Source organism: Mauremys reevesii, linkage group 1 (genome assembly GCF_016161935.1).
Source record: "Mauremys reevesii isolate NIE-2019 linkage group 1, ASM1616193v1, whole genome shotgun sequence".
Lineage (NCBI taxonomy): Eukaryota > Metazoa > Chordata > Testudines > Geoemydidae > Mauremys > Mauremys reevesii.
In genome coordinates, this window is record NC_052623.1 from 249,128,933 (window position 1) to 249,153,464 (window position 24,532).

The 24,532-nt window shown below is 42.2% G+C and overlaps 1 protein-coding gene across 6 annotated transcripts in view; it reads right to left on the reverse strand.

The window, feature by feature from the left end:
- Nucleotides 1–24,532, reverse strand: part of BCL2L13 (BCL2 like 13) — a 78,101-nt gene that overhangs the window by 40,045 nt on the left and 13,524 nt on the right. For 4 of the 6 annotated variants that reach the window (XM_039545961.1, XM_039545964.1, XM_039545971.1 and 1 more), the window contains 3 exons: nt 18,917–19,024; nt 5,173–5,329; nt 2,621–2,690 (listed from right to left, as the gene is read on the reverse strand). In XM_039545961.1, coding sequence (XP_039401895.1) covers nt 2,621–2,690; nt 5,173–5,329; nt 18,917–19,024 — 335 coding nt within the window. Of the gene's footprint in view, nt 1–2,620; nt 2,691–4,592; nt 4,768–5,172; nt 5,330–18,916; nt 19,025–24,532 lie in introns of those variants that run through there. The other 2 variants (XM_039545998.1, XM_039545991.1) reach the window with 2 other exon arrangements.

The following is a 24,532-nucleotide window of genomic DNA, read 5'->3' on the forward strand; positions in this document are numbered from 1 at the left end:
CCTTTGATGGGTCACTCAATTTGACTAGTCCCTCCAAAATGTGCTGGCTAGCTACCTTGTGGGCATTACCCCAGGAGCAAACATTTGAAATCCAAGTATAGAGCCAATACTTATAACTTCAAATACAAAAATGATACATGCATACAGATAGCATAATCATAACCTGCAAATCGTAACCTTTTCATAGACACCTCACTTGACAACCTTTGTACAAGATTTCCTGCAAATATAGAACAGTGGTTGCAACAATGATCTATATGGTCATATTTTAAATCAGACAACATCACAGCTTGTGATCCAATAAGCTACCTAGCTGACAGGATTCTGAGACCGAGAGTAGATGCCATGTTGCGCTCCTAGTTCATCAATAGTTTCTGATGCCAAAAACTACTGAACAGTTAACCATTGGATGAGAGACTTATCACCCAGAATGTCAAAAGAGAAACCTCAACCCATGATAATCGATTCTGCAGCTGATTTAAGACCCTGTATTTGAAAAACTTATATTTAGTGCAGCTCTTGGGGTTCATGCCTTACTCTTCTGCTTTTTCCAGTTACAATAGAGAAAAATATGGTGCCTAACTATTATCTCAAAGTATGTGTGAGTGTGAGAGGTACAATCTATTTTTAAAAAATGAGGAACATTAACATTTATCTAAGGGTGGCTACAAGAGGCAGAACACATATGGTAAGATGACTTACAGGGTATAAAATATGCAGACTTGAATTTATTTATTTTTTTTTTAAAAAGGCCACAGGAAAATCTATTGTCCTTTCTGATGAAAATGGATCTCCAACAGGGAACTTATGCCTTAAGTACAAGCATTATAGTCAAAGGTATTATTTCTCCACATCTAGGGTTGAACAGTTTTCAGCATAAAATTTCAGTTTCCATATAAATGATAAAAGTAGAAGATAGCTGCAATACGCAAGTACCAGATAGTTAATTTGTTTTTTTAACTAGTGTTAGGTCCTCTAATGACATATTAGACAGAGAATATATTAATGCAATGTTAATGTCCAGATTTTAAATTGAAGTCAGGAAATTCAGAGTTGAACTTTGTGGGAACTTCAATTCTGGATCCCTGGGCTTATAGAATCATAGAATATCAGGGTTGGAAGGGACCTCAGGAGGTCATCTAGTCCAGCCCCCTGCTCAAAGCAGGACCAATCCCCAGACAGATTTTTGCCCCAGATTCCTAAATGGCCCCCTCAAGGATTGAACTCACATCCCTGAGTTTAGCAGGCAATGCTCAAACCACTGAGTTATCCCCATGTCTTTTCATTTTGTATTATAATCCCATGAGATCTCAAATTAGGCAGGGTCAAGGGAAATTAGCACCATCAAAAGTATCTCAATGCAGCTATCACTTACATCAGTAGGAAGTAGTTTTGCCATTCAACATGTAGCACTCTTTGCTGGGTCAGTGCTGAACCAATGCTCCAGCTAACATCAGGCTGGACCTATGCTCTCTTCTGAATGAGAAAAAAGGACCTGGCAATTCGTGGCCATTAAAAATCTCAGCTTTTGTGCCCATACACACAAGGGTAAAAATAGAGTGTTGGCCTCAGTATAATGGCCATATTCTCACTAAGGTAATTATATTAGGCTACCTAAATTCCATACGAAGTTTCAGCTAGAAAAGAAATTAACTTTTTTGTCTTGCCCTGCTGCATAGTGTAGCTGTGTACTGTTAATAAATCACTGCATTTCATCCCAGAGGTAGCTGCATTTGTCTTCTAGATGAAGTAATTCCATTTATAGATTTGCATTTCATTTTGCAGTTTTGCGATTCCTCTGAGAAACATATCTCAAGATAGATGGATCATACAATGTAGTGTAAAGCGCTATGCGGAGGCCTCAGATTATAGAAAAGTACCGCTGTATCAGCAAAATCGACTATCACATATTGCACAATGACATAATAAAAAGCCCTCTTGCAGCTCACACCCCTATGATAGTGATGCTGAGGCTGCTGCAGGAAGCTTAACTCAATTTTTTGAGCCATTAAAACCTCAAAATCTTGGAGCGTGTGGTTATCTTTACTTTTCTCAGAACTAGATTAACAAGTGAAACGAATTTAAGAAGTTAACAAAACATCTGAGAAGGGATTGCAGAGAAATAATGGAAACACTCTTAATTCTCACTACAGAACTGCTACAACAGCAAATGCTCCTAGGGAATTTTAAGTTTTTAATAATTGGCATCCATGCATCGATGTCAAGCAACAGCAGCCCTATCTCTTCGTCTTATTACTTACCCAACACCAACATAAAAAGATTAGATTAACAAACAGCAAATGCATTAAAGTGCAGTCCAGCAAAAAAAAAAAATACAAAATACAAAATTGCACATCATAGAATTGGAAGGAACCTCGAGAGGCCATCTAGTCCAGTCCCCGGCACTCATGGTAGGACTAATTATCATATCTACACACACACACACCTTTTTGAGGGGAGACAATATTGGACTCTAACTCATTTATTTCTTGTTCTGAGTGCTACTAAATATTTGAAGTTCATAGGTGTGTCTATCCTGCTATGGGAGCATTATAGGGCAAATCTTCCCCATTAGTTTCAAAGTGTTAAGAACTCCAAGTTAAGATAATTCTGTTATTACCTTGCTCCATCCACTGGCATGAGCATCTGTCTCCTGAGTACATTCTCGGTATTCCTGATAAGTCACTGGCCTGCAGGAATTAAAACACCAAAGGTTATAAAGGGAAAAAAACAAAGATTAAAGTTCTTTCAGTTCCCAGGTAACTAAGTGTTTACACATCCACTGCATGCAATTACAAAGCATGTCAAAATGAAGCTTAAAATTAAAGTGCCGCTTAAAAATTAACCAGACAGTATTTATATCTCGGTGCTATAATCCAGAGTTATTCCTTCAGTAAATAAAAGCAAATTCATTTTTAGGGAATTAGGTAAAGAAAAACTGATCATCCTGCAAAGGGGGAAACTATCCTCTGGCATTAATGATCCATAAGCTCTCCATTTCCTGCTTACCAGTTACCAATAGGAGCAAGGAAATGAATGGAAGATAAAAGAGCTCCCTCTCTGTATGAGGCCATCTGAAAGATATAGTGTGTATATTTCTAAAGGGGCACATAGATGGTTAACAAGGTCTGAGAGTTTGTAGAGCACTGCAACAAAGACAATTTTGTGCTAAGGGTTTAGTACAACTAAGTCGGTCTCTGAGCATACATCATATGCTAGGCAAATGAAAGATCTACAAAACTACTATTTCTGTACACAGGTAACTCACATAGGTCACCCAAATACCAGTTACCCTGTAGAGATCTTAGCACAGAATTCTCATTAGCACTACGTACTGCGTCAAGAAAATATTAAAGTGGAACCAAATCAGTGCTTAGTACTCATTCTTTTTCTAAAAAGTTAGAGAAATGTCAGCGTTAGCTGATGTCACAGCCTATGGGCAGCACTATGCCCTTCCATACACAAGACAACTTCAATTCTTGGCCCAATAAAAACTGGACATAAGGGAAGTTGTTGCATTTATTAGCCTCTGAAGATGGAGGACATAGTGGCTAGACCACATGTTTCAGTTGGGCAGATCAAGGATTGGCTCCGCAAACAGTCCTGATCAGATACTCTAGATGTAACAAGAGACCTTTTCTGTGAAACTGAGGGTAGCGTCTTTGGGATTCAGTCTGGTGCGATCTTAGCTGGTCTATGAACAAGTGCAAAGAGACCCAATTTGCATACCCAAGAAAGTGTGACAATCCACTCTCCATTAATACCAATTTAATTTATTAAGTCAGCAACTGGACCACTTGATTCACTGCAAGAAGGTGGTCTAGTCAAGGAACTACTTACACATCTCATTACCTCTCAAAAGCCTACATGAAAGTCACTCTCCTCATAAGGGCACATAGATCCCTCCCCAGTGCTCGTACAAGGTACTATAGGCCCACACTATCAGAACTGAAAAACTTGGCAACTGATACTCTGGGATTTCAAGTACCTTGTCATTTAAAAATATCAGGAACAGCTATGCAAGAAGAGTTCTGGGAGAGTAATACTCAAAGAACAGGCAGAGGACACCTGAAAATCTCAATTTCCTCCTACCCCATTAGTGTATACATCTACAAATTAGAAACAGTGGAGCCCAAGCTTTTCCAATGCTGTCTTCACAGCCATATTTATATAGATAATCTCCCAAACTGGCTCATCAGAGCCCAAGATTTCTATGCACAATTTTTGGACATCAGAGGCATTGTTATCCAGTGCAACCAGAATAGGAGAAAGTCAGTTTGACTCCCCTAAAACCCAGATTGTTCATTCATACTAAAAAAAATGGCAACCAAAGCAACTCTACTATCTAGCACTAGCACTTTAACCAAGATACTGGGACATCAGCTACATGCCCTACTGGAATTTAAACATTGATTCCTAAGATGAAAGGCCAGTTCTTTATTCTCTACAGATAGCCCAACTGCCCACACTCTCTTGAAAGGATACAGTCAATCAACAAGTAAAATAACCCCTTTTCTGTCTCATGTGGGCTCTTTGAGGATCCACCCCACTACACAAATTTTTTTTTAAAGTAACAAAAAAAGCTGACTTACATTTAAACACGTTTCTGCGCTACCTGAATGTAACTTCTCTATTATTTCCTACTTGTCCCTCATTTTAAAGGCCAGGAGCGTGACAAGCTGAGAGGTACGTTCCCACAATGAAAATGTGGAAGTAGTTCCATTGGCAGATGTGCAATCAAGACAAGTTTAGCAACATCTGGGGTACCTAAAATACAGAGATATCAACAACATTAGCCCCATGGTATTGCAGTTACAGCATCAAGAACCTAACATTAAGATTAAGTATTGAGTGGGGATGCTAACCTGGTTTCAGTCCAGTATCTAGGACATTTATGGTTTGCCAGATATCAACCAGTAGTTTAAAGTATGTCAAGTTACTCTTGGAGGCTCAATGCTCTGAAGTAAAAAGGGTTTGAAAATTGCCTTAATGTTCAATACAGCAAAGGAGTGTTTGTGATATATAGATATAGATATATATAGGGCAGGCAAAGGAAGATTGGAAGAAAAACAATACCAAAACAAAGTGCAGTCAAATAACCAGCATAATAGCAACCATAAGAATTTAAAGGGAATAGTACCTTCCCACTGAGCAAAGCAAATGACAACTTACTTGCTAAGCAGTATCTGTAGCGCTTTGTGAAGAGGTTCTTTCAGTTCCCGAGACACTTTCTCTCCAAGATGAGCTAAGCAATCTTCTATTGAACTCTCTGGATTGGCAGGACTGAACACTGGAGAAGTATGGCAGTCAAACCCTGTGCTGGTGAAGGCTGAGGACAAAGCAAAAACAAACCCCGAAACACTAAATACAATTGGCCACAAAACTGTTCAGCTACTATGGAGTCACATGAAGTTTATTTCACACAATAAAATGCCTGGCTTCAGAGTAAGAGCACGTTTGTATAACAATTTCAGAAAGACACACCAGAGGCAAATTCAACCTGAAATAATTAAGTACAAACCCACAGAAGTCTCTGGGCCAAAGCATCCCCTCTAATTTCTTACTTAGAGCTTTGTGTTAGCAGGAAGATCAATGCATATATGTGAATTGTAAACTATACATATTTCGCACAGTAACCACCTCCAAGCTACACTTGTTCATGTTTATACCCACTGTGAAAACTATATCCTTATTTACATCACTGCTGAATCTGGCCACAGAAGTGGCTAGATCTGCAACAATGCCCAAGTGCAATTCTTAAAATATAGAAATATATTCTGTTTGACTACAATCTTTTCCATCTCTTAATTTCTAATGGGTCATCTAGTCCACCCCGGCCCATGGAGTGCTGTTCCCTACAATAAGCTACCCAGTGACTGGAATTTTAATACCATGATCAATGATAATCATAGACATCACAAATACTGTATATAGACCAGGTGTCCAAGCTGATCTTCACTGAGATTTCTAACCATCCAAAGAAGTGAGCTGCAGCTCACGAAAGCTCATGCTAAAATAAATTTGTTAGTCTTTAAGGTGCCATGAGTACTCCTGTTCTTTTTGCAGATACAGACTAACACGGCTGCTACTCTGAAACCTGTCATTAGAGGAGTGAAGTTCTGGAACAACCTTCCAAGGGGAGTAGTGGGGGCAAAAGACATATCTGGCTTTAAGACTAAGCTTGATAAGTTTATGAAGGGGATGGTATGATGGGATTGATTAATTGCCAAAATTAGGCTAAGATCAATTGCCAAATTACCAGCAGGTAAGTATGCCCAGTGGTCTGGGATGGGATGGGATCTGAGTTACTACAGAGAATTCTTTCCTGGGTGCTGGCTGGTGAGTCTTGCCCACATGCTCAGGGTTTAAATGATCGCCATATTTGGGGTCGGGAAGGAATTTTCCTCCAGGGCAGATTGGCAGAGGCTCTGGAGGTTTTTCGCCTTCCTCTGCAGGGTGGGTCACGGGTCACTTGCTGGAGGATTCTCTGCAGCTTGAGGTCTTCAAACCACAATTTGAGGACTTCAATAACTCAGACATAGGTTAGGGGTTTGTTGTAGAAGTGGATGGGTGAGATTGTGTGGCCTACATTGTGCAAGAGGTCAGACTAGATGATCATAATAGTCCTTTCTGACCTTAAAGTCTATGAGTCTATGATGTATTTTTAGCTTTGAGTATAACATCAGCTAACAGTCAACAGCATTATTAGACCAATGTAACAGGGCATTTTAGTATTCATTAAGTATTGAATTTACCGAAATGTGACTTTGAATCTAAATTTGTGAACACAAAAGTCAGGAAATACAAAAGTCAAGGTTCTCACAGCAATCTTAACTTACTCACCTGGCACACGCAGTACACAAATCTCTCTGAAATATTCACATACAAGTGCAAAGGTAGCTGCAATGATTTATCCAAGGGAAAAACTGAGTCCTTTCTACATACTCTGGGCAAGTTAAGATGATAAAAATTTTAGCTGTTTTTCTTGATGTGTTTAAAATTGTAACTTTAACATTAAATTTAAAAAACACAGTTATGTAACTTCTTGCTAATGAAAAAGGATAATCTCAGCTGAGCCACAGGGTACTTACATATTTGCATACTCCACAATATAAGTGAGCTAGGGGGGTCTCAATGGTGAATTTCAGTAGCAGCATAAAAGCCACACCTACATCAATATTAAAATACAGAAGTGTACACTTGAAGGCAGGTGCAAAGCTAGCTATATCTCACCTCTGCACTCCCCTGAATCTCCTGGCTGCTATATGCTGATTTAGTTCCCTGCATAAATTAGAGCAGCCTGAGAGTTGCTCTAATTCATGACAGCTCATAACAGCTATTATACTATTAAAACCTATTACACCAGCTGGAATTGCTGAAGCACAGTACACTGGGGCCAACAGTATTGATAAACATCAATTAAAAATTAGATATTTTAATTTAAGTTAAATACACTTTTGTTTTTAAAAATAAAGAACTCACTCAAAATTAAATCTGAAATTATAGCAACCCATAACTCAAATCGGTGAAAGAATTTTGCTCAAGCTTTCTGAAGAAGTGTTCGCCTTTTGGAGACCAAGCACACAAAATTTAAGAAAAAGAAGAGGAGAATTTGAAAAAATGTATGAGCATGAGAAAAATATTAACAAAACCGTTGCTAGAACATCCATTACCATCTCAACACTATAAAAAGAGATTACTTACCTGGACATTAACTTGAGTTTTTCTAGATGTTTGTCCTTATGGTATTCCATCATAGGATGTGGTTGTGCCCGTGCACTCGTGACCAGAGACCCCAGTAAATAGCAGCATCCATAGCTCTGAGCAGAGCCTGGAAGACTCCATCACGGGGAGATGGAAGGCAGGAGGTGGAGCACCCATAGGGACGAAACATCTTGAACTCAAGTTACTGCTGTCAGGGTTCCTTCCCCACTCTGAACTCTAGGGTACAGATGTGGGGACCCGCATGAAAGCCCCCTAAGCTTATTTCTACCAGCTTAGGTTAAAACCTGGTACGCTGCCACCACCAAGTGATTTAACAAGAAACAGGGAAAGGACCACTTGGAGTTCCTTTTCCCCAAAAAAATCCCCCCAACCCCTTACACCCCCTTTCCTGAGGAGGCTTGAGAATAATATCCTAACCAATTGGTTACAAAGTGATCAAAGACCCAAACCCCTGGGTCTTTGGACAATGGAAAAAATCAGTCAGGTTCTTAAATGAAGGATTTTATTAAAAAGAAAATGTAAAAATCATCTCTGTAAAATCAGGATGGAAAATAACTTTACAGGGTAATCAGATTCAAAGAGCCCAGAGGAACCTCCTCCTGCCTTAGTTTCAAAGTTACAACAAAACAGGGATACCTCCCTCTAGCAAAGGTAAAATTCACAAGTTGAGAAAACAAAGATAACTAATACGACTTGCCTGGCTGCTACTTACAAGTTTGAAATATGAGAGACTTGTTCAGAAAGATTTGGAGAACATGGATTGATGTCCGGTCCCTTAGTCCCAAGAGCGAACACCACCAAAACAAAGAGCACAAACAAAAGCCTTCCTCTCTCCCCACCCCAAGATTTGAAAATATCTTGTCCCCATATTGGTCCTTTGGGTCAGGTGTCAGCCAGGTTACCTGAGCTTCTTAACCCTTTACAGGTAAAAGGATTTTGGTGCCTCTGGCCAGGAGGGATTTTATAGTATTGTATACAGGAGGGTTGTTACCCTTCCCTGTACAGTTATGACAACTGCATAGGTAAGTAACCACTTCTCCATGTATATGTCCCTATGGATGTGCCACCAGAATCATAGAAGATTAGGGCTGGAAGAAACCTCAGGAGGTCATCTAGTCCAACCCCTTGCTCAAAGCAGGACCAACACCAACTAAATCATCCCAGCCAGGGCGTTCTCAAGCCGGGCCTTAAAAACATCTAAGGATGGAGATTCCACCACCTCCCTAGGTAACCCATTCCAGTGCTTCACCACCCTCCTACTGAAATAGTATTTTCTAATAGCCCACCTAGATCTCCCCCACTGCAAGATGAGACCATTGTTCCTTATTCTGTCATCTGCCACCACTGAGAACAGCCGAGCTCCATCCTCTTTGGAACCCCCCTTCAGGTAGCTGAAGAATGCTATCAAATCCCCCCTCACTCTTCTTTTCTGCAGACTAAACAAGCCCAGTTCCCTAAGCCTCTCCTCATAAGTCATGTGCCCCAGCGCCCTGAACATTTTCGTTGCCTTCCATTAGGCTCTCTCCAATTTGTCCACATCCCTTCTGTAGCGTGGGGCCCAAAACTGGACGCAATACTCCAGATGTGGCCTCACCAGTGCCTAATAGAGGAGAATAATTACTTCCCTCCATCTGCAGGCAATACTCCTACTAATGCAGCCCAATATGCCGTTAGCCTTCTTGGCAACAAGGGCACACTGCTGACTTATTTCCAGTTTCTCATCCACTGTAATCCTCAGGTCCTTTTCTGCAGAACTGCTACTTAGCCAGTCAGTCCCCAGCCTGTAGCAGTGCATAGGATTCTTCCATCCTCAGTGCAGGACTCTGCACTTGTCCTTGTTGAACCTCAGATTTCTTTTGGACCAATCCTCCAATTTGTCTAGGTCACTCTGGACCATATCTCTACCTTCCAGTGTATCTACCGCTCCCCCCAGCTTAGTGTCATCTACAAACTTGCTGAGGGTGCAATCCATCCCATCATCCAGATCATTAATAAAGATGCTGTACAAAACTGGCCCCAGGACCAACCCCTGGGACACTCCGTTCGATACTGGCTGCCAACTAGACATCGAGCCATTGATCACTACCCGTTGAGTCCAACAATCTAGCCAGCTTTCAATCCACCTTATAGTCCATTCATCCAATCCACACTTTTTTAACTTGCTGGCAAGAATACTATGGGAGACCATATCAAAAGCTTTGCTAAAGTCAAGATACATCACATCCACTGCTTTCCCCATATCCACAGAGCCAGTTATCTCATCATAGAAGGAGGTTCCCAAACAGCATCTCAACATGGAGGGAGATGCTAAGGAGACAAATCAAGGCAATTCACTCTGGACACAGGTAGGGTAGCATATTTGGTGAACATGTAAACAGAGAATCAGGTTACAGCCCTGCAGATATCTACTATGGGAAGATCCTTCAGGAGGGCTATAAAAGTAGACTGTTCCTCTATGAGGGGGATGTAAGCCCACCACTTCACAGTGGGTCAAGATACAACCCAAAACCTACTTTAACAGTCTTTAAGTGGATATTGGCTGTCCCTGATGCCTTTTGTAAAAATATACAATCTGGGGCAGGCCCTAAAGATCTTAGTCCTATCAAGGTAGAAGGAGAGGGCCCTCCCAATGTCTAATGTGTGAACACTAGTCTCCTTTGTCGAGGCACAGAAAACTGAAAAATGAATCTCTTGGTTGACATGAAATTCCAATGAGGTTTTAGGCAGGAAATGAGATGAAGGTACAGCATGACCCTGTCACAGTAGAAAACAGTGTATGATGAGTCTGCCACGAATGCCCTGAGTTCTTCCATTCTTCTCGCTGAGGAGATGGCAACCAGTTATGAAGTCTGGAGGGAGAGGTGGGAGAGAGATCAGGTAGCCATCAGTTCAAACGAGGGGGAGAGGGTATTCCTCAAGGCACTGAAGACCAGATTAAGGTCCCATGGACAAGAGGTGCTCTGGACAGGGGGAAATAAATTGTATAAACCCTTAAGGAATCTGGCTTTGGTGTACGGGCTAAGGCTGAAACCCCTTCTATAGGCAAGTGGAAGGCAGTAATGCCTTCCAGGCATACTCAAACTGAGCTCATTGACACAACTTGTGTCTTTCAAGGATCCTATGTTACCTGTTGGCCTTAGAGTGGAGCTTCTGAGGCTTGTAATGAGCAGTGAAAACATCAGGAATGAAAGCGTTTCCACTTTTGCTGGTAAGTCTTACAAGTATTAAGTTCTTTTATCTATCAGGAAAACGCCTGAAATTGGCTGAGAAATGTAATTCTATGCCTGAGAACCATCTAGGACGCAAGACTTTAGGTTCAGAGACTAAAGGTTGGGATGGGTTAGAGAGCTAGAGCTCTCTGATAGGAGATCCTCCCTGAGGGGAAGGCAGAGAGACATTGCCACAGAGAGATGAAGTAGATCTGAGTACCACCGAGTCTTGGCCATGAGAGCACTATCTGAATAGACCTTGCCCCGTCTTGTCTCAGTTTGAGCAAGGTCCTGAAGATTAGAAGCATAAGCAGGTCACAGGGCCAAGGTTCTAGTAGGGCATCTCCCAAGGAATTGTAGCCATATCCTCTTTGGATTTAAAAAAAAAAAGGGGCAACATTTCATATTGGTTGAAGTTGCAAAGAGGTCTGCCTTCAGGAGGCCACACGTTTGGCAGATACTGTGAATGTCAGAGCTGTTGAATTCCCACTTGTGGTTCTAACAGCAGTTTCTCCTCAGCGCACAGTTGCAGACTGCTTGAAATCACGGTAGGTAAGCTGCAGAAATTTCTATATGACGGGAGAGGCACCTGTTCCACAGCCTTAGCAATTCCGCATGCAAGGTTTGGGATCTTGCTCCTTCTTGTCAGTTTATGAAGTACATAGCTGCCTGTTGTCCAGTATTACCCTGAAAGTGTCCCTCTAGGTCATGAAGAAAGTGCTGACATGCACAGTGGACTACCACATGCAGACCTTCAGACGGCCCTTCCATTACCTGAGAGAATCCAGTACTCGGTGAGGTACGGTGATATGTTTGGAAAGGCTCTCTGTTCAGAGCATAGTAGTCTTTAGACATGCTTGAAGACATCTGAACTGCAGTCTCACATGCAGCATAACAGATGTGGTGGCCAACATGTGGCCTAGGAGTTTTAGGCAGGTCCTGCTTGCAGTTGTTTGTGGGCTGTGCTGTAGAGCAGAGATCAGCCTGGACATAGTGGAGAATCTGTCCTTGGGCAGGTAAGCCTTGCCAGTTAGGAAGTCTAGCATGGCCACAATGAAGTCTGTTTTCAGAAATGGTGTAAACGTGGACTTTTTTTAGATTGATGCAGAGGCCCAGAGAGACCTGGGCCTTGGTCACTGCTAACTCAGCCTCTTGGGCAGAGCAGCCCCTAAGGAGCCAGTCATTCAAATACAGAAAGACCACAGAGCCCAACTGATGCAGGTGGGCCACTACTGCTGAAGGGTCCTTCATAAACACTCTTGGGGCCACAGAGAGCCCAAAGGAAAGGACAGGCTATTGGTAATGTTCCAAGTTTATGGCAAAAAGCAGAAATGCTTCTTGGAAGGATGAATAGCCACATGAAAGTGAACATCTTGGAAATCAAGGGCAATCAACCAGTCCTCCGAATCCAGGGATCACCATCCTGATGTGCTGCAATAGGGCATAGGTGTTCAGGTTCCCAAGGTCTAAATCGGTCTCCAACCACCGCCTCTTTTGGAAACCAGGAAATATAGGGAATAGAATCCTTTACCAACAAATTAATAGGGAAACAGCTCAATTGTCTGAGGTAATGAGCTCTCAAACAGGTAGGAAGTGGGATAGGCAGTCTCCAAAGGGATGGTGGATGGCAGAATCATGCAGCAGAAGATCTAGAGGAAGATGTCATTTGAGGCCTTCAACCAGGTTATCAAAATGGTCACTTAGAGGAAGGTGCATGTTGAGCGGTCATGAAGCATGGTGTTCTCCTTCTCTGAGGGTCTGGGTCCCCTTCTAGGGGGCTCTGTAGAGCTAGCGTAGATCTAATGTTGTCCTAGGGTCTTTAAAGGAGTGGAGCAAGGAGTCTTTGTGGCTACTGAAGAGCTTGAGCTCGTCAAACAGGAGGTCATCCACAGTATTTTGCACCTCCCTCAGGAGACCAGGACACTTGCCACGTAACTACTGTGAAGTAGGGTCAGCGACGGAATGGGAGACATACGCCATTATTTTGGTCAGAATGTAATTTTTTGCCTGCCTGTTTTCAAGTAAACAGAACAGTGGCAGGTGCCTGCTACAGAGTACATGCTGGTGGTAACAGGACCTCATGGATGGGTAGAGTGATCTTACTCTGGTGCATGATATGTAAAATGTCCACTAGGGAACACAGACTCCTGGACCTTCTCCAGAGGAATCTGAAGGGATTCAAATGGACATTTCATTAAGTCCTGGAAGGCCCTAAAGTCATGTGCATAGGAGGGCGGTGGTGGCATTACCACCTCACCACAGGATGACGCTGACTTAGCTAAAATGGTCGACCCTTCTTCAGTCAATGGGTCTCCTCGGATACCATGGGAACGTGCAGTACCGGGAAGTGATCTTGTGGTGCTGGTGGCTGTTGCAGTACTAGCAGGTGTTCTTGTTGGTGTTTCTTTCAGGCTCATATGCTATAAAACTGATCACCATAATGCAACCAGGAGTTCCAACAGGCCACTGCAGAAGTGGACAGGAGAAGGGTTGCGAAGGGCAATTGTTTCCAGGGAATCTGAGGCGCCTGCTGGAAAGGCCTCCTCAGAGTATGTCCCCAGAGAAGTAGGGTGTTACAGTGCTAAAACAGATCCCTGTATGGAAACCTCCAAGTGTCATCCTCTGAGTAGAATGTGGGGGGGGCTTTGGGCATTAGTACTGGTAACAGAGGCAGTGGATCAGATCCTGTTCTTGTGCATAAAGGGGCAGCAGATTTGTATAATTTTTGGTGGTGCTCATTACAGGTCCAAGTCCTGCATCCCCCCACACACACCTGCCTTGTAAGCCAATTTTTTTATATATATAGATATATATAGATATAGATATAGATATAGATATAGATAGATAGATATAAAAAATGTAAAAAATGGACTAGAAACAGTAAGCATTTAACAGTTTTCCTATATTCCACAATACCACTATCGTAAGAAAAAATTACTTAACTAAGAATATCAACTTTATTAATACTCTTTCGAATATGGAAACAACCAGGCACTCTTGGATCAATAACCCTCAAAAGCAAATACTTTCTAAAATTAAAACAAATGTAGTCCCTTCTTTTGCGATGTTCTTTAGGAGGCAAACACTTTTCGTCATTGTTCAGTTCTTGAAATGAAGTCATCCAGGAGACTTGCAGTGTCCAATTCAGAGGTAGAGTTCTTATGAATGTGCAGAAATGCCAAGTGATTTAGACGTTCTTGGCCCATTGTCGTTCGCAAATAATTTCTCAGTCTGCGCAGGCAACTGAATGAGCTTTCAGAGGTGCAGGTTGTAGTTGGAATGGCGTAGAATAATTTCAGGAGAACTTGTAACTTTGACATGTCACTCAAGCCTTTGTTTAGTTTCAGAAATTGCTTCACTTCGCTCACCAAATTAAGCTGGTAATTTCTTGATCTGAAAATATCACTCAACATTTCTAAATGGAGAGATGACCTCTTCATGTTAATGTCACCATGGAAAGCTTCACTTATTGGAACTATGTCCTGTTTCAAGCCATTTGCTGCATCAGTTATATGCTTCTCCAATTTGACTGCGAATGTAAAGCTTTCTGTTGAAAACCTCTGTTCAATGGCAACTTTGCAAGCATCAATGATCCCAACATATATTTGAAAAAAATTCTCTTTGGGGTCACTGAAGGTGTAAGGAAGGCTTCCATGGTGAGCCATATCAGTGGCTTGCATTTTCTCAAGTGTGTAGGATCATCTAAATAAAGATTTCTTGCCTTCTCTACTGTTGATTCCCAGAAGTGGTTGTATGATGAATCGGTGCGCATCCTGCTCAACACCTCTTGCAACAGATCAACTTTCTTCATAACGCTTGCCAATGACATGTTTGGGCTTTGAATTTTTGCATTAGCTTCTTCTACTGGACCCCTGGCTTTCACAAGAACTGTTAGTGTAAAGTACAGTGAAAAAGACTGAAGTTGCTTCAAGAATCCACTACATTTTGAGGCAAATTCTTCTAAAGAGTAACTAAATTCATCTAGTATCAGAAGGGTAGCCGTGTTAGTCTGGATCTGTAAAAGCAGGAAAGAGTCCTGTGGCACCTTATAGACTAACAGACATATTGGAGCATGAGCTTTTGTGGGTGAATGGGTATTCACCCACAAAAGCTCATGCTCCAATACGTCTGTTAGTCTATAAGGTGCCACAGGACTCTCTGCTGCTTTTATAAATTCATCTAGGCAGTTCTTCATGGCCTTTTAGTTATGGAGCAGTGATTTAATGCTGTTGATCTTCAGTGTCCATCTTGTTGGGCACAATGGTCATAAAGGCGGCTCCCCTTCATTCTGAAACTCTCTGAATGCTGCCATATGCTTTGGTGACTCCCTGAAGGCATTGAGATCTTTCACCATTGAAAACATATCATGACATTCTAGAATATTATGTAGGGTACCCTGCATAGCAAGGTTAAGAGACTGTGCAGCATAATGCACAAATTCTGCTCTCGACTCTCGATCCTTCACTCTGGCTTTGGACCCCAGTAAATTTGCCAGACATTACTGGCTTCGTCGTAACTCTGTCCCCAGCATCAGAAAAGTGCAAATCACACCAAAGAAATGCATCTTTTACAATTTTGAAAAGAGAAGCAGCATCCTTCACATCAGTTTGGTAAAACCCGATAAACTCCCCATAAATCTCCCAGTCTTCACTAGAAAAGAACCTTAAAGAAAAACTTACTTGTTCTTTCCTTGACAAATCAGTAGTCTCATCCATTACAATGGCGTAAAGCTTTGAAGCCTTTATCCTTTTGCACAATTTGTCTTAGCGCCATCATTGCCATCATTTTGATTATTTTGTTAATAACCTCAGGTGACAGCCATTTTGTGCGACTAAGCCACTGTCTCAGTTCCTCTGAATCTGTACTACATAGCAACAAGAGCTGCATCAAATCTGAATCACTCATTATGTCCACGTAATGCTATTCCTTGTTGGGCTAGATACTGAACACTGTTCAAGATTTTGTGCAGTGCATTCCTAGCTGATTGTGATTGTTTTTTGTAACTGGCCAACATTAGTGCAGAAATATTTACCTGCGATTGCAGAGCAGCATACTTCATTACCGCTTCCTTGTGACACGATTTTTCGTATGATGTAAAACCACGCATTGTGTCTCCAATTTTGAAATCTGGATGAAATAAATGTAGGTTTGGCCTTTGTAGAAAATATTAAGATCTTCTTTTCAGAACAGTTTTTGCAGACTGAGCAAAAAGCTCTAATTCAATATTGTACTCCAACCACATAAATCTTGATAGCTAAGATTGCTAAAAACTCCTTTTCTTATCTTAGAGATTTGCCACATCTTTCTTTTGTATAACTTAAGTTTGAAAGCTGGGTGTCGAACTCAGGCTGTCACTTGATGAATTACCCTTTTCTTCTTTTCCTCTGGGTAACTTTATTAAGAATGTATTCATTGTTGATTATTACTGGTCCTACAAATCAAAAATTTGTTGCTGAGATAAAATGAAGCTACAATGAGCTGGCGCCACAAGATTACAAGGGCCAATTAAAAGTGGAAAGTCAAAAGCAGCACTCGCCTATTTCAATACATTATATTTTGTTGTACCCATATACAACCAATTATATACTTTAAAGAGAGTAAAACACGATCATACCCCAAACTGTCTGCCAAATTGAAGTTGTGTGTTTTTCCCCTCAGGTGAGGACTCTGGGGATGAGGGTTGGAGTGCAGGGGGTGAGGGCTCTGGCTGGGGGTGTAGGGCCAGGGATGAGGAGCTTGGGGTGCAAAAAGGCTGCCACAGGGCTAGGGCTAGAGAGGACACCCCTCCCACCCAATAGTCTCCCCACCAGCAGCAGTGAGCTCCAGGGGAGGGGCGCCCATCTTCCTCCCCCAAAACAGCACACACATCCTGCACCACTGTCACTGCCCGTGCTTCTAGGGTCCCTATCAGGTCCAGGAAACCCCCTCCCCTCCCCTGTGGTGGGTGTCGGGGGTGGGCTGCCATCATGTGTGGCCTCCTCCCCTTCTTCTGCCCCTCACCATAGCCTCACTGGGGGGTGGGGGAATGGGGCTGCCCCTTGCCCAGCATGGGGCAGGACCGGTGACTGGGGGCAGTGGTGGTGGTGGGGGAAGAATGAGCAGAGTGTCACAACACTCACCCAAGCCCCAGCTGCTCAGGTCCAGGAAGCCCCCTCGCCTCTCCTGTGGTGGGTGGGGCCGGGGGCTGCCATCACATGTGGCCTCCTCCCCTGCTGCAGCCTGCTGTCCCTCACCATAGCCTCATGGGGGATGGGGCTGCACGGAGTGCTGGCTGCAGGAGAGATGGAGGGTGGGGGAGAATGGATCACATGGTCAGACACTCACCCAAGCCCTAGCAGCTGCTCAAGTGAGGTCCAGACTCCATCTCCCAGAAGCCCCCTCAGCGTTTCCTCCCAGTGGGTGCTGGGGGAGGGAAGGGCTGCCAATCATGTATGAGCCTCCTCCCTCCGCAGGTGCAGCAGCTGCCTCAGCCTGCTACTGGCGTCACTCTTGTGTTGTAGGCAGCAGCGACCACCAGCAGCAGCAAGGGAGCGCAGCGCGGAGCGGCAGGGCAGCCGCCTGCTTGAGGCAGGGATGCTCCGGGGCCTGGAGGAGGCGCGTGAGGGCGGCAGGCAGGGAACACTCAGGTGGAGGCATGCGGGGGCAACAGGCAGGGCCAGGGGAGAGATCAGACTCCGAACACTGGTGGAGCCAGGCCCCCTGGTCCTGAATATTCCTGGAGCCCAGGCACCACAGACCCATACAATTCCCTGCCCCTGGTCACCAACTGTAGAAGCAGCACTGGGGGAGAGGCTCTTACAGTACCCCTTAAGACAGGGGACTCCGGTTTCTCCGAGATGAGAAGATCCTCAGGGTAAAGGAATCCAAGGAGTGCTGGTGGGCTATGATAGCAAATGGTAGGAGCCTAAGACAATAATGGGGATTGATGTAGGACTGGGGATGCCGCATGCAGTACCAGAAAGGCAGACAAGATGACAGCTCTGTGTTCAAAGTGTTTATATCTCATGGAGGGCAGTCCTGGACAGGGAGCCAGGGGACAGTCTGGCTGACCTCAATGTTTCCAAGAGGATGTCTGTTCCAAAGCCCTTGAGACAGTTTTAGAGTCCCTGGTTTTAGATGCACCTCGGTGACTAGAGGCATCAGACAGTACCAAAGCAGGTCTCTCTCGGTTCTATTTAACTGAAGACCTCCTAGCGAGATGACTTCTTAGGTGTTACCAAGGTTTTGGTACCAGTGTCAGCTTCAGACTCAGTTGTACCCATCATGGGAGGCAAGGTCTCTGGGTAGTTAGCTGTAAGAAGTGTCTCTATCGGATACTCACAAAAAAGGCATGAGGAGCTTTTTTCTTTTAGAGGACTTCATCTCTGGAACCTCCTCTGGAGCTTTGGAAGTCAACTGTGCAGCTTGAGAGATTGAGGCTGATGTATAGTGGGGGAGAAAAACAGACCCTACCGGAGCTAAAGAATGTTTCAAGAGGACCTTCAGCCTACCCTCTCTATCCTTGCAGGACCTGCCCTTAAACCTAGTGCATATTTTACACTTGGATGGGACACGAGATTCTCCGAGACACCAGAGAACTAGAGCACCCATCGCTACAGGGAAGAGACCTGTGGTGGGTCTGGCAGGACACAGTCTTAGGCATAATCTGGAGAAGTGCCATAGGCCACAACAGGTGATGCAAGAAATTCAGGGGCAAACAGCAGACACCACAACTGTTGCATCTCAGGCTGGAGATGGTTGGGAAAGAACTGGAGCAGCAGCAGGTCCATGCCTCCTTATATGTCCCTGCCTGGGAGCACAAGGCGCAGCTTTTGCACAGGCGCAGACCCTGCTATTTCTAATCTCTGGTCAAGAGTGCACAGATGCACACACATGCTACAATGGAGAATGCACATACTTGAAGAACTGTAGCATTATAAGGTAAGGTTGCATCAACTGAAATAAATGGGGGGAAGGGGAGAAATCCACCAACAAGCACAGACCTTCCAAAATTTCTTCTTCAAGGTGTTTTAGTTCCTCCTCAATTTCTGTCTTAAGCTTCTCTAGAACCTCTTTCTCCAAAGCTTGTGGTATTACAGACTGCTGGGGCCCTGAAACAAACCAGAGAAGTTGGTCAAAAGATGCACTATCTGCCAGGAGAGTTAAATAATGGTGGCTGATATAAAAATTTAAAAGTGTAAAGAATCTAGAATTTAGTTGCACAAAACAGAGTTCAACTTCCCACAGCAACATGAAGTCTGACCTCTTTTTACATATATTACAATGGAGCTTTATTACATGATCAATGTATAATCCATGTAATAGTCTATCTTGCACACATGCAGAGTACTCTATTTGGTTTAAATAAGAATATGTAAAAAGTGTTTAACAATTCATTAGTAAACAACTAAAAGGAAGGCCAATAGCAAACAGCAAATAGTGAACACTATTTTAAATCCAAAAATGAACTGAAGAGTAGTTTTCAAAACCATCCTAATCATAAACCAGAGGACGCAAATAAGCAATATGCAAATAACTACAGTCAAGTCAAAACCATATCAAACTACACCAAATCAAAGCAGACAGCATCAGAAGTTACAACACTAGTAACACATCTAGTCGCATCTGTCTCCTCTAAATACAGAGAATAAATATAATTTGATATTTCATTATTTTGAACACTAAATTTTACAGAACTACATACAGAAAAAAATCCAAGGAAGCTGTCAACCAACAAAAGGTACCTCAAACTCCAGGTACTGAAGAATCCCAAAATCTCTATTAGGCAGCCCTTTTATTTTCTGGGCTTTATGGTCTCTTGTTCATATAGGGTCTACAGGTCACAACAGATCATCTAATGCAAAGCTTCCAAAGTCTTGTTCTAGATTTTCTAACAACTAAACCAAATTATTTCAGACATGTCAACACTTGTCTTCACTCAGAATGGTATAATATCCCAGGTGTTTGACTTATGATCCAGAAAAGTCAAACTATTTCTGAACAGGTGAAAACACATTGAACAGTCAAAGCTTTCAAGAAACTGCAAATTGGATTTTAATCTAACTGCCTGGAAAGAGTTCACCTCTGGGCTGAGACAGAGCCAACAAAAATGCTGCTTAAGTAGCTGCTCTTTGGGAAAAGGTACAAGCTGCAAAGAACACGTGCTTAGAAAGAATGTGCTACATCAGACTCTCAACATCTAGGCAACTTTTTTTCCTTCCCTTTCCCCTATTCTCAACACTTTTCTTCTGGCTCCTTCCCAGAAACTTTCAAACAAGCTTTTATATTCCCTTGTCCTAACGATCTCTGTTCCATCTAACTACTATCATTTCCCCTGAGCTCACTAAGCCAACGGTCTGCTCTTGTTTTCTCTACTTCTTTTCCTCCAGTTCTCTAAAATGTGCTCCAGTCCGGTCTACGTTCTTTAACTCCAAAAACTGCTGACTCAAAAACTGCTCAATAAGTAAACTCTTCCAGGCAACTCTTAATTGTTATCGGTCCTCATTTGTTCTGATCTCTGTTTCCTTCAACAGTGTCAATAACTTTTCTCCACAAACTAGGCTTCTGTGATTATGTTCCCCTGGTTCTTATCTCTCCTTACTACCGTCAGCATTCCTTTAAAGGCTCCACTCTGTCCCTCCAGGTTTCGTCTTTGTATCCTCCATGGTGATTCTATTCATGACCATTGTTTCCCACATTTCACATTTTAGATATTTAAAACAGCCTAGTAATATTCATTAACATTGCTTCCAGTGACATCTGTATTTGAAAAGTGAGCTGGAAGTGTTTACCTAAATCAATCTAGCTGAGCATGGGTAGGAACTTCAGAATTGTTTATATACACATGCTATTCTCCAGTTGTAGCTACCTGTGTGAAGCGCACTCATGCCAACTGAATGCATGAGTCGGCAGAAAAAGTTTACAGTTCCTGATGTGAACAGTTCAAAAATGCAGCAGATGGCCAGTCCCATTTCATTTTTCTCAGCCCCACAATTATGCAACTATCTCCTCCTCTCAAACTATTTTCCTTAGCTTCCCAAGTTCCTCTCAAACACTTTTTCTCTCCCCCGAACCATAAATTCAAGAGAAGAACTCTTCTCTGTTTTGGGTAATGAGCAGACGCACACTAAAGCTCTATCAATTCCCCCCAATATCCCCTCTTGGAATCGCTGAAGTACCACTTCACAATCAAAACCAACAAGTACATACACATACAGCCTCCTGTTTTAACATATGCCTCCCCCGCCCTGCTTGGAAGGAAGGCAGCAGCCTTTGTAGACAATGACCCTTTCTCATGTGACTAACGTGATACTGATTGCACATGACAAGCTGTCATACTTGATAACAAATCATGTGGAAAATGTGAGCAAGAGAAATCCCACTTCTGCCAGCGTACAAAAGAATTGTTTTGATAACTGATGCTGCAGAGTCAATGGTTTCCATCTCATCAACACCCTCAACTTTACAGCAGCCGATTCCAACAGTATAAAACCATTTAGCGGTGCCAGAGCATTAAAAAAAAAATCTATCCCTCTGGCTCAGTGACTCTATAGGGAGCAAACACTGCAAAGATCAACAGACTCCAGCTTCCTGCAACTCCATTCTCTTGATCCTCATCAATATAAAGAAACATGACAGATTTCAGAGGACAGTTCAGTGCAATTCAAAGGTTCTTAAAAGAGAAGTACCCCTTTAAGTAGTTTTCAAAGCTATTCAGAAGTAACCAGAAGAAAAAGACTTCAGTATCAGCTTCTGGGGAAATGGTAGTATCCTATGACGATCTCAAGCGATACCCCATGGCCAACCTGGAAGTGGCACTGATATGGGATCCATGTGGAGCCAAACTTACCTTTCCAAGGATAAAAGGGCAGGTCAACCCACTGCAGAACTTTTATTGGCAAGTGGATCCTGTAGGGCCCTTCACTTCCCCACAGGCCAAAAGCACAAAGAACACAGTAATTTGTATCACAGCACTCCAGTTTGCACAAGTTAATCATGGGTGTGTAATAATGTGCAAGTTTTGTTAATAGATTTATGATCCATACGTGGATCTCAGTGTATGTATTATACTCAGAGTGTAGAAGAGAATGAGACATGCCCAAGTGTCACATTCTCTCTAGGATGAGACCAGATACTTTAACAAGCACTATCTGGAATCACACATCAGAAATGGAGAACTGAGAACAGACAATGGGAGCCCCAGTAAAGAACATTATCACTTAATGACTAAAAAGTCAAAGCAGGGCAGGGTGGATAAAAATTTTTTAAAAAAAGCAATGATTAAAAAAATCGGATTTTATTTAAATCGGACTTTTTTGATAAAATGCTTTTTGAGGAAAAAACTATCTAAAGATAGCTTTAATTAAGATATCTTTGAGCTAAAATGTATCATCATGGAATAGGGATTATAAATTCCAATTCTATAGTATGAGACAATACATTTATGTAATGTTTAAGAAATAAATGTTTTAAATAAATAAATATGCAGAGGTGAGAAATAACAAACCTCAACCCTATTGTCCCTCTGCAAATTTGTGTACACCGAGTCAATCACTTACCTCTCTCTAAAAATGCAAAGTTTCAAAAAGTTCAAGGGGCTATGGCTTCTGCCTAAGGAGTCTGACTTGAACCTGTTTTTTACCATGCTAACCTAAGGACTTCCAGACACTGCATTCCAGTTGACTAATAAATGCTATCTTGCTTTGAAAAGGTTTCTGGGTATTGCTGCAAAAAACTTACTGAGTACATTGCTCCCTAAGTAGGCAAAGTTTTCAGGAGTCTGATTTCATTTCGACTGCAGCAAGGCACAGTGTGAAACAGGGATGCTGGAGCTCGAAGACTCATTCAAGTAATCTTTGAGGTCACGTGGTCTCCCCTTGTGAAGTGTGGATGCTTGAAGTCTGGCACACCAAAGGGGATACTCCCAGGGGACTGTTTAAAGGCTGCCTTCTGGTTGCTGTGTAGAAGATGTCAGCATGGACATGTCTGAAACAGAACTGGGCATATCAGTTTCCTTCTTCAAGATCAGTAGGCTAAAGTTGATGTAACTGCTGCTTTTTAAGCCAAAACAACAGCAACCATACAGTCAGCACTTCCTAAATAACGTGTAGATGGCTCTATACTCCATAAAATAAAAAGTACATCAAGCTAAGTGTTATATTAAATGTTTCCCCTAGAAAGATCTGAGAATACTACAAGCAACTTTATAGTTACTGAGACTAAGATTAAGTGATAGCCAACATATATCAACAAAATGATAGAATCCTCGCATTCTCTAAAGCAATGGTGTTCAACCACAAACAGCTGAAGATTCACAGTGGTCACATGGAGCTGCAGAGTACCACAAAATCAGACCCTGATACTGTACTGCAGCATGGGTGACAAGATATTGTATCAGTGTATACTGTCATATCATTCCCCGTATCGCTTCTTTCTGAGGAGTGGAAGTTCTCACTCCTTACCACTGGGGAATCCCAAACAACTCCTTTTCATTTGCATTTAGTGGCTCTCATACCACACAATATAAATAATCATCATAATGATCAAGCATATGGAATGCCAGACACTTGTTGCTTAACAGGCAGCTCATGCACAAGAAACGGAAAACTGTTACAACCACAAAAAGCAGTAAAGGAGACACCAAGAGTGAGATAAGAAGAGGATAGAGAGGAGAGATGAAGGTAGGGTGAGGTTATGTAGGGACTTAAAAGTGAGAAAATGGAGCTTGAATTATATATAAAAGACTGATGACAAGCAATAGGATTCCAAACAGGTAAAAAGGAAAATAACATGGGCAGAGCTGGAGAGGAAGTTGACTTTGGTAGTGCCATATGAACATATAGGAAGGTGGGGATATGGAGAGAAAAGCATGAATGGCAGCAAGAAAGTTTGAGTAAGGATGGCAAGAGATTACCAGTGTTTGTCTGTTTGCTAAAGGAAATGAGGCAGGTTTAAAGCAATGGGGATGGAAAACAAATTTTGAAAGTATTCTCCTAGAACAACAAAGCACATGTATGAGACAACATTTCTCTGCAGCATAAGCAAACTTGTCTATGTTCTCTAAATAGCAGACTTGTTAGCTAGATATCTTTACTCCAAAACTCTATGTTCTCCTAGCTTTGGATGTCAGTTGAATACAAAAACTTGTACTGACATTTTGCCCTTAATTCAGTTTCAGTATTGATCTTTAATTAAATGTTTATAGGATTCATTTCCTCCCCATTTTTAAACAACTCCAAGTTATTTTCTGTTTGCATAAACTGATCTGAGTTACAGAAAAATACTGATTCATCTTGGAATCTTGTGTTCTAGTAATGCAAATGTCTACTTCAAATAGTGGCTTTGTTCTTACCCAATGAGCATTTACGGAAACAAAATGTAGTTATCACAGATTAGGAAATAGTCTAGTCACATCTCCTGTGATAGCCAAATAACCCATGCTTTCCCACAAAAAGCTTTATGAAACAGATAAATCGTAAGTGTGACAATGCATGGGTGTTTTGGTACTCAGGTGCCTGTCCCTTCACTGAGGAGGAGATGAAATTACAACAGAAATTACACTGACACCAAAGTAGAGATATTGTTTATTAAAGACAAAAAAATTAATTGTACAGATTGAA